The following is a 10,044-nucleotide window of genomic DNA, read 5'->3' on the forward strand; positions in this document are numbered from 1 at the left end:
CAGGGCAGAGACCAGCCCGAGGGAGAAGGATGGCGTGAAGGCTGTCGAGCCATTGCCACCTGCTGCAGCAATGTCCGGGTGGGCACGCACATGAATGAAATGAATCCTCATTGAAGAGTATTAATTGATACTTAACTGATCAAGTATTAATACTCTCCTACAGCAGGAATGCCTTCAGGTTGTTAGTTTTAAGTAGGAGGAACAGCAACTTTCCCACAACCGAGGGAAGGAGGTGCTGTGGGCAAGGACTTCATGCGGTAGGAGGGCCAGGGACAGCTGTCGGTGGTGTAAGACCGCTCACCGCTGCCGATGTGTTTGGGAGAAGGAGCTGGCTCACGTTGGCAGCTGTGACGAGAGGGTGCAGCCAGCTGGGACCCAAAGGTCCACAGTAGACAGAATTTGGGGGAGTGAGGCTCAAACTCCTGAGAGCCTCCCCTGTTTAAAGCTGCTCCAACTGTGCTGGAGGGAGGTGTAAAGACAAGAGCGTGGGGAGCCGAGAGCTGGGATCTGGCTGGAGGGGACCAGGAGAGACCCTGTGCGTTTACGGGAAGACAAACGAACCCGGGATCCGTCCCTTTCCAAGCAGAGGGGCAGCGATCCCAGCGCGAATGCCCCTGGGATGGGGTGAGCTGGGGGGGCTTGCCGGTGGGGCTTCCCTCACCGGCCTGCTGGTTTTGTGTCTGTATTTTGCCCTTGCTTGTTCCCTGTAACCGCCGCGTTGGGAATGACGGTGGCGTGGCTGAGCCTAGTGCCCTCTGGTCCCTGTGCGGTGCTGCACCATAACTGCATGGCTTGAGACTCACAACCACGCGGACACACCACTTCGCCTCTGCATCCTGTCCCGTAGCCGTGGCTCAGCCCGGGAGGGGGCCCTGGTCCGCAGCGGGCACCCGGCCCAGGGGGAGGAAGGGAGCGGGCTGGGACGATGGGCAGGGGGCTTGCAAAGAGCGCGAGGAGGGACAAAAGGACTGTCCCCTCTCCCCAGGGTAGCCCGACCCCATGCAGGCAGCCCCGCAGGCTGTGTGCCCTCATCCAGGGGCTGCCTGCGTTTGCCACCTCTCATGCCAGGGCCAAATCCCGGCACCTCTTTCCAATCAAGTGTTTTTGTGGGGTTCCCGCTCTTCCTTCCCTGACTTTTCCTCCATGGGAAACTGCCCCGGCCTCCAAATGCCTAACACACCGACTTTTGATCTGTGTGTGCATCCGTAAGGACCCCACATCCAGATGACTCCTGCCCCCATGCTGAGCCTGGCGCAGCCCCCCCCCTTCTTGCAGTTGCTCCCCAGGGCTCAGCAAAGACCCCTTCCCCACCATCCTCCAAGCCCTTGTCCCCAGGGAACCCAGAGTAAGTCCCATCCCATCCCACCCCAGCCCCTGCCAAGCCCTGGGGCGGGATGGAGCGGGGAGGAGGAGGAGGAGGATGGGTGCATCGCAGCGCTTTAAAGAACAAGATGACAAAGTTTGTTGCTTTGCGAGAATGTGCTGACTGTTTGTTTCTTCCCTTCTCCCTTGTCTCCTTTCTCCCCTTTCCCCGTCCCCCCATCTTTCTTCTCATTTGGCTCCCCCCCATCTCCCGTCCCCTCTCTCCTCCCCCTCCCGTTATCTCCCAGGGCTAATCAGTTGTAGGAGCCAGTCGGTCCAAGAGAATTCCAGTACCAACATGGGGTTGGAGGCAATAATTAGGAAAGCCCTAATGGGTAAATATGACGAGCAGTGGGAAGAGCGCTCACCTCTCAGTGCCAATGCTTTTAACTCTCTGAATGCCAGTGCAAGCCTGCCCGCTGCTATGCCCATAACTCCTGCTGATGGACGAAACGAGGACGTGCGCTCCTTGCCAGGTCTGCAGCCCTCTCCACCTTCGCTCTCTCTGTGTTATTAATTCTCAGCCTTTATATTTCCCCTTTTGTGGGTGGATTTATTCCCCCCTGCCATTTTTGTTCATTTTGGTTTTCTTTTCTCCCCTCCCTCCCCCAGCTTCGAGCTTCATGAATCCGCTGATTAATCCTGGTCTTGTTTGATGTTAATTTAATAGTCTCGGAAGGTGCTGTTGCTTTCTCTAAACCACTGACTGTGCTCCTTTCCCCGTTTGTTGTTTTTTTAATATCTCCTTTTCCTTTTTTTTTTTTTTTTTTTTTGCCCACACCATGGAAGGGTTTATGGGGGCGAAAAAAAACCCCACACCCAAAAAACTGAAGCCATAAACTTAAATAGCCACCCCAAACTGTCCATAAACCCCAGGCGAGATCGCTGCTTTGGAAATAGGGGAAGGAGCTGAGAAGGGCTGGCGCGGGGGGACATGGGGCAGGGTGGTCTTTCCCTCCCCACCCTGGGCTCATGGGGGTGTCAGAGCCTGGGACAGAGGGTTGGATGGGACCTGGGGGTGCCTGGAGCAAGAGGGAGAGCTTCAGAGGGCTAAAGGTGATAGAGATGGGGGATGACTTGAGAGAGCAGGGCTGGGGGCTTGCTGCCTGGCTGTGCACCACGGCAGGGTCTGCCTGGCTTCGGGGCAGGCTTGGGCAGAGCCAGGAGGGTTGTTCTGCAGATCCTTGGTTAAGGAAGAGAGGAGGGGGAGCAGGGATGGATGGGGGAGAGCGTTTGTCCCCCGTATGCCTGCAAAGGGCAGATTGCCTCTTGCAAGCGCCCTGCGCAGAGCACGGCAGCCGGTGCCAGGGGTCACCCTTGGCAATCTGGGTGCGGAGCCCCCGAAGCTGAGGAGCAGGGTCCTGGGGGTACATGTGCGCCTTCCTCCGGGTCAGCTCAGACCAGGCACTCTTCAGCTTGTTGCAGAAAAGCTTTTCTAGCTCCTGCATGAAACCAGCAGCTTCCATCCACGCTTCCCCACACCTGGTGGAGGCTGCCCGGGCAGGCAGGGTGGGATGCAGAGCCCATCCATCCCTCCCCCTTTGGGAGCTCCCCCCAGTTTAGCCAAGCTAACCCAGCAGAGGCCACTTTAGCTTTAAACCTTTTAAAAACTGGCTAAACATCACCAGGGATTTTGCTGTAAAAATTTATTAAAGACCATCCTAGCCATCTAGACCGTGGGAACGGGGAATGTTCTCAGGGCTCCAGCACCCACACAGCTCCCAGGGGGTCCCTGCCAACCTGCTGCACAGCGGCACACGGAGCTCCCGTCCCTTGACCCATGTTTGTGGGCTGAGCCACGAGCCAGCTCGGGAGCAGACCCCGCAGAGAAACGGCCTGGCCAAAGCTGAGCGGCTGCTCCTGCCCCAGATCCACTCCACGGGACGGCTGGTAGCATCAACCCACAAAGTGGAGAGCGGCACAGGAGGGGACAGAAACCTCCTTGAGCCGCCACAGCCGCCCGCCCTGCTGCGGAGAGCTCACCCCATCACCCTTCCCTGCTGTGGTGCTATCGGCCCCCGGGGTGAGCTTTTCTCCTGCCACAAGCCATTTTTGCAAGCTCTTAAAAAGGAAGCATTGGGTGCCCGCAACCTCTCCCCGACCCCCCGAACCCCGTCATGATGAGCCGGGTGATGAGCGAGCGCTTGTCTTTGCAGGAGGAGGAGGGAAGCCAAAGATCGCTGCCAGACCCAACAGCCGCAAGGCCAAGTCCCCGGCGCCAGGTCTGTCCTCGGGCGAGCGGCCGCCCTCCGTCTCCTCAGTGCACTCGGAAGGGGACTGCAACCGGCGGACGCCCCTCACCAACCGCGTCTGGGAGGACAGGCCGTCATCCGCAGGTAGGGCTCGGGGGGACGTGTCCCCGAAGCGGCTGTGCCACCCTCGGGGGGCTGCGGGGGTGCAGCCACCCCCCCGGCGTTGACTCTCTGCTTCCTCCTCCCCGCGCAGGTTCGACGCCGTTCCCCTACAACCCGCTCACCATGCGGCTCCCCAGCGGGGTGGTGACGGCAGCCCCCGCCGCCACCCTGCCGCAGGGGACCCCCAGCAGCCAGCACCACGCCTGGGACGAGGAGCCCAAGCCCCTGCTCTGCTCCCAGTACGAAACCCTTTCGGACAGTGAATGAAGCGAGCCAGGGGCAGGGAGACGGTGACCAAACCCAGGGCGCGGGGAGCGAGCGGGATGCCTGGGGCGAGCGCCCACCGCCCCGGCCCCGCCGGCTCTCAGGAGCGAAGACGCAGGAGCAGAGCTATTTTATTTTTTCCTTTTCCTATTTTTTTTTTTCCCTTCCCCTCCCAACCAGCCAATTTGAGGGGATGGGGGTTTTTTATTTTTTGTTTGTTTTTTTTTTTTTCTTTCTCAACATCTGGAAATTTCTGCATCCTCTTCGGTCTGGAAAAAAAAAAAAAAAGAAAAAAGCCTTAACAAGACAAAACCCAAGGAACCCATCTTCGATCTTGGCAGCCTTGCTGGGCGGTGACCCCCGCGCTCGAGAGGGACTGTGAGCGGCCGCGCGCCCGAAGCGCCCACGTCCCAGGGCCGCGCGCGTTCGGACGCTCTGCCAGCGCGCTCCCGCGGAGTCGAGTGAGGGATGCTCCTGCGCATCCCGGCCATGGGGCCGTGCTGCAGAAATGCAAAACCTTGAGCAGGTTAAGGAAAACAAAAAAATACATTTAAGAAGTGAAATAGGATGGAACGCCCCGGTTTGGTTCCCCCCAGCTGATCTGGCGGCTGGCAGCCAGTCATATCCACGTCACGAGACGTATCGGCCCCGCAGCAGTCTCAACACGCTTCAAACGTGGCTGGGATGAGCGGGCAGGGGAGGGAGTGAAAAGCTATTCCTTAAAAAAAAAACAAAACACAAAATCCTGGTCCCTTTGGTGGAAGCGATCCCGGGCTTAAATCGGAGCGGGCAGGGATGTCCCCGGGCTGGCTCGCGCGCTGCCCACGGAGGGGCTCGGTTGCTTTAAGTGCATTGTTTTCTGAATGGTGAGAAAAGGCAATTGTAAATTGTATTGGTCTACAGGGTATATTTTTGATACCTTCAGTGAATTATGTCAATATTTTACGCAAGGAAGGACTTAAACAAAACACAGTATTACATGCTGTAAAAGAGGTTCTGTTCTTACGTGCAGGCTTTGATGCGTTTGTCCATTGTATGGAAGGGGTTAAAAAAAAAAAAAAGAGAAGGTAACAATGATCCATCAAAGTTATCTGTAAGTCAGGAGAATGTATGAACTTAGTTTAAAAAAAAAAAAAATCAAAATCTTGCCATGGTTGCAGGGCCCCCCGTTACACACACCTTTGCTGAGTCAGCAGAAATGCTTTGCGGGTTGTAGCCGTTGATTCTCCGGAGCCCTCCGAGCTGGCCGGGCGCAGGGGCAGAGCGGGCAGGAGGCCGGCGTGGCAGGGAGTTCACAGGAAACTTTAAAAAAAAAAAGGAAAAAAAGAAAAAAAAAAGGAAAAAAGTTTTTATTGTATTTTTGTGATACACACAAATGCTCTACTTTACATTATTTTTTTTCATTCCATGATGTTGGCTCATATCTGCAGTTACATGGTTAAAGAACAAAATATTAGACTTTTTTTCATTCACTTCTGCTTTCTCGCTCTGGGGGAAAAAAAAAAATGGCAAAAAAACAAAACTATGTATTAAATGCTTTGCATTCTATACGCTAGAGGAACCCAGAGCACGGCACAGACTTTCTGCCTCTCGGGCTGCTGGGCGGGCAGCCGGCCCCCGCAGCCTCCCGGCAGCCCTCGCATCCGACGCGCGGGCCCGGCGGCGAGGCCAGCGCCGTCACCTTCCTGATGGATCTTTCTTTTCCCCCTGCAACGTTCCCAGGTTGATTCTGATATCAAAGCAAGAGAATGATGGTGTTTGTTGTTTGTTTGGGGTTTGTTTTTTTTTTTGTTGGGTTTTTTTTTGGTTTTTTGTTTTGTTTTTTTTTTTACAATGTACAGGTTTTTAATGTTCATCAATGTTTGTGTCTTTTCTGTTGTGCTTTTTTTTTTTTTTTTAAAGAAAAAAAAATACGAGACAATGCAGAAGCGATGTGGAAGTCTTTCCGTTCCCAGGTTATTGCTGCTGGTGTCTCCGTGGCTCTGACATGTAAAACTAACAGAGCTGATGTCTGGGCATAACGCTATTAAAGTGTTGCAGATTTTGCTGGGGAAAAAAAAAAAAATCCAAATCCGACCCATCTTCAAAGCCGCCTCCTTAAACTTTTCGGAAAAAAATAGCAAAAAAAAAAAAACCTCGACAAAGAATAAAGTTCCCACTTGGCACAGTAGCAATACTGTGTGCTGCTTTGGTGTCTCCAGAGGGCCAGGAAGGTGCCTGCTGCTGGTGGCAGGTGGCTGTGGTGCTGGCAGCCCCGCTGATGGGCACCGCAGACCCTGCTGCCAGCGGCCCTCGCCGCACAGGGACCCCGGCGTGGGTTGAGACGTGGAGAGAGGGGCGAGAGAAGGGCCTGAACTGAGCTGCTGCCCTTGGGGTGGCCGCACCGAGCCTTGGCTTTCACTGCGGCTCGCTCTCGCCGGTGCTACCCGCAGCCCCGCAGCGTGCCGGGGATGGAGGCGCAGGGGCGGCGTTTGGGTTCCTCACCATGTGGGCATCCCGTGCTGACCCCGCAGGCTGAGCACGGCCGGGTGTCGGGACATCAGGAAGGGCCACGGACTCCAGCCGGGAGCTGCAGAGCCACCTTCTCGCCACCCCGGCCGGAGCGGGGTTGGGTTGTCCTCCCCGTTAACCCCGGGCAGCGTTCGCCTGGGCTGTAGCCAGCACCTGAAGCCACAGGCTGGAGGGTGAGGAGCTTGTCCCACCCTTCGGTGCTAACCCCGTAGCCGTGTTTCTCTTTTCCTCTTGTTTTCACCATGTCTTTCGTGTGTGCGGGGCGAGGGTTCGGAGCTGGCGGGGCTGGCCAGGAGCCCCGAAGCATAGCTGATGCCCGGGGCTGTGCTGTGAGGGTGTCAAAAGAGTTTTCAGATATTTGTGAGGTTGTTTTAGTCCTTTTGGGGTTTGTGGCTTTGTGGTGGTGGATGGATGGTTGGGCAGCCTCACACCCCTGCTCAGTGGGATCCTTTGGGGCCGTTCCTGGAGCGGGGAGCAGGACACATCGCTGGTGTTCCTGGCTCTGTGCAAGAGCTTGGGCCCCGGCTGTGCCGCATGTCCCCATCACACCAGGACAGCCTGCCCTGGGCTGGGAGCCGCGGGAGGGGAGCAGCCGGGGGATGCGTGAGACCGGCCGTGGCAGGGGTGTGCGTGGGTTTTGCTCTGGCAGGATCCTACACTTGGGGAATCCCCCTTGCAGAGAGCTCAGCCCCACGGCCGGCCACGGCACGGCTCGGTTTTGGCGCTTTCTGTCTTGCTGCGTCTCCGTTGTCTGGTCGCCCCATGCACGCCCCGTCCCCGCACAGACCCTCCTGCGGCAGCCTGTCCCCCAGGGCGTCCCCGCAGCAGCAGGGACAGGGGCAGGGCACGGGGGGGACACGGGGGGGACACACGGGGCAGCAGCAGCGGCAGCTCCCATCGGGGAGCTCTGCACCGCCCTTGCCGGGGTGATGGAGCAGGGAGCATCTCCTGCTGCCGATCTGGGTGAGATTGATGAGTTGGCAGCGTGCCAGCCGGGAGGCCCACAGTTAAAAAAAACCCCAAGTTTAAAATTAACGTTCGCCAACTTTGTAACTTGTACAAACAGGCAAACCAATTATTGGACAATCTATCGCTTGAACTGTACCGGGGGAAATATCTATCTTTTGTACAACAACCTGTGCATAGCTGTTTTGAAGTGAGTTGTATGATAGCTGGGGCTGTACAGAGAAACCACCAGGTGTAAATATTTCCGCAGCTTGCTCTAGAGGGGTGGGTTTCTGCTACTCAAGGTGAAGGGGTTTGTTCACTGTTATTTCGCTCGGCGTGCCCACCAGCAAGCGGTGTGGGTAGCAGTGTCCGAACACTGCCTTACTGGTTAAATAATAAAAAAGCAAAGAAACCAACCCAAAAACAAAAAAAAAAGCTTATTTGGCAGCAAAATACAGCGCGCTCTTGCCTGTTTGTGTGCGTGAGCCCAGGCAGGGCGAGCTGCTCGCAGGGCAGCCACATGGGGAGCGGGATGGATCACGGCGGGGGGGTGCGGGGCAGGTTGGGGACCCCTGCACTGGCAGGGCACTGATGGGCCGAGTGACCACCACTGGTGAGGGGGACGGGGTGGCTGGAAGGACCTTGGCAAGGGATGAGTTTGCTGGGTGAGGGATGAGTTTGCTGGTTGAAGCGTGACAGGACATCCCACCCTAAAGCTCGGGGGATCGGTGCTCTGGCCAAGTTGCAGCCCCCCTCCTTGCCTCAGTTTCCCCATCTGCAGGCAAGGCTCGCACCCCTTTGCTGCTTTTTAATCAACTGATGGCCAAAAGCTGCTTAAGCACAAGGTTATTATTGCTGAGCTGGGAGTATCCTCCTTCATATGGACCTGAAAAGGTCTGACGGCACCTGGGGCAGCATCCCCAACCCCCAACAGGGCCGTGCATCACCCCGCCTGCCCCCTCCATCTCCCCTTAGGGAGGCACGTGCCTCTCCCTCCCCATTAACACAGCCCATCAGCATGAAGTGTCCTGCACAGCAGCTCTCAGAGGAGTGATCTCTCCATCTATTTTTATTTATTTTTATATATTTTTAATATATTTTTATTCTTATTATTTTTAATTTTTATGCTATCATCATCATCTTTTTTTTTTTTTTTTTTAACATGGCCAAGCTCCCTCCTGCCTGCAGCTCCCCAGAAATCAAACCCTCCCTGTTCTTTCCTGGCAGCACTAACGCCATCCAGCCGCATCCCACTGCCGAGGCTTCTTCCCGTCCTCCCACCCAGACTGTTTTTGTTGGCTTCTCATAGCGGAAACGTGAAAATCCTTTGAACCCTCCCAAAACAGCTTCTTGCAGCTCTTTGGGTGCTTTGTCTGGGCCTGGGGAGCAGGGACCGCAGTCACCAAGGGAAGCCGGTGGCACCCAAGGGTGGCTGTGGGACCATGCGCCCCTCAGCTAGATGCCCCCAAACGAGCGATACCTGCATCTCTGCCAGCATCGAGCAGGGGTGATGCCGGAGGACACCCTGGCTTCGTTGCTTTTTGACCAGCAGCCAAGGAAAACATTGTTCAACTGTGACTGAATTTAAAAATTAAATGTAAATTGAATTTTAAAAAAATATAATTACAAAATAGATATTCTAGTAATGGATAATCCCTCACAAGCCCTGTAGGAAATTATTGGGGAGACTGATTAGCTGCTACCTCGTTAACAATTGAAACAGAAACCCTGGTATCTATTTGTGGGTCTAAATTGCTTTACCTGTGACGTCCATCCCATGGGGTGTGGTTGACTTTGGCTGGGGCCAGGAGCCGTCGGTCCCCAAGTCCCCCTCCTGCGTCTGCACCTGCGGGCCGATGCCAAGGGGCCCGGGAGCTCTCCGCGCTGCCGTGGGGTGTGCGTGCGGTGGCGTTTTACAGGGCAAGTGATGCGTGAGGGGATGGCAAGCCGAGGGGTATGGCTCTGCGTGAGGACAAATTGGATGACTCTATGGAATTTAATCCATTGAAGGGCTATTAGTTAGTTTTGCACTTGGGGGCCTTCTGCTGCCTTTCCTGGGGCTCAGAAATGGATTTTACACAAAAGACGTTTTCCTGAGAGCAGCAATGAGCATTTCTGCCGGGGCGCACCCGTACCTCCTGCCGGCTCAGCGTTTCGCATGGTCACCCCGATCCAAGCTGCTGCAAGTCCCGGCGAAAGGCTCCCCAGTGCTGTGTGACTGGTTTGTCTGTCCAGGGGATGTGCAAAAGGCTCCTGTCTCTGTGCTGGTGAAGGATTGCCCTGGGTCCTTTGTATCGCCCAGACACCATCCAAAATCCCTCCAGGTACGTACCCACACCGACCGGACCTCCTCGGGTCACCGCGTGCTCCTCCAGCGACCAGCTCCCATGGCGATGCACTAGGTAGATACCTGCTGGCTCTTAAAGATCAGTCTAAAGATCTCTGAGACGAGAGATTTTGTTGAAATCCTTCTTGGAAAGACTTTTGCTGCTCTGAAGGCAGTTAGAATAAGTTAATAAATAGTACAAACAGAAGCCAAGCTGTTCAGCCTCTCGCATCAGGGTTTAAACGCTGACGAGGGCTGACAGCGGTAGCCCTGGTCAAT

General features: G+C 55.6%; 1 protein-coding gene across 4 annotated transcripts in view; it reads left to right on the forward strand.

Annotated features, from left to right (window-relative positions):
* The window catches only part of NCOR2 (nuclear receptor corepressor 2), a 257,131-nt gene extending 250,693 nt beyond the window's left edge, over positions 1-6,438 (forward strand). For 3 of the 4 annotated variants that reach the window (XM_082324898.1, XM_082324899.1, XM_082324900.1), the window contains exons 45-47: positions 1,611-1,838; positions 3,519-3,698; positions 3,808-6,438. In XM_082324898.1, the coding sequence (XP_082181024.1) occupies positions 1,611-1,838; positions 3,519-3,698; positions 3,808-3,983 (584 nt within the window). In that variant the 3' untranslated portion in view covers positions 3,984-6,438. The remainder of the gene's footprint in view (positions 1-1,610; positions 1,839-3,518; positions 3,699-3,807) is intronic. The other variant, XM_082324901.1, reaches the window with a different exon arrangement.
* Positions 6,439-10,044: the final 3,606 nt, after the last annotated feature.

The sequence above is a fragment of the Platalea leucorodia genome, assembly GCF_965183815.1.
Source record: "Platalea leucorodia genome assembly, chromosome: 12".
NCBI lineage: Eukaryota > Metazoa > Chordata > Aves > Pelecaniformes > Threskiornithidae > Platalea > Platalea leucorodia.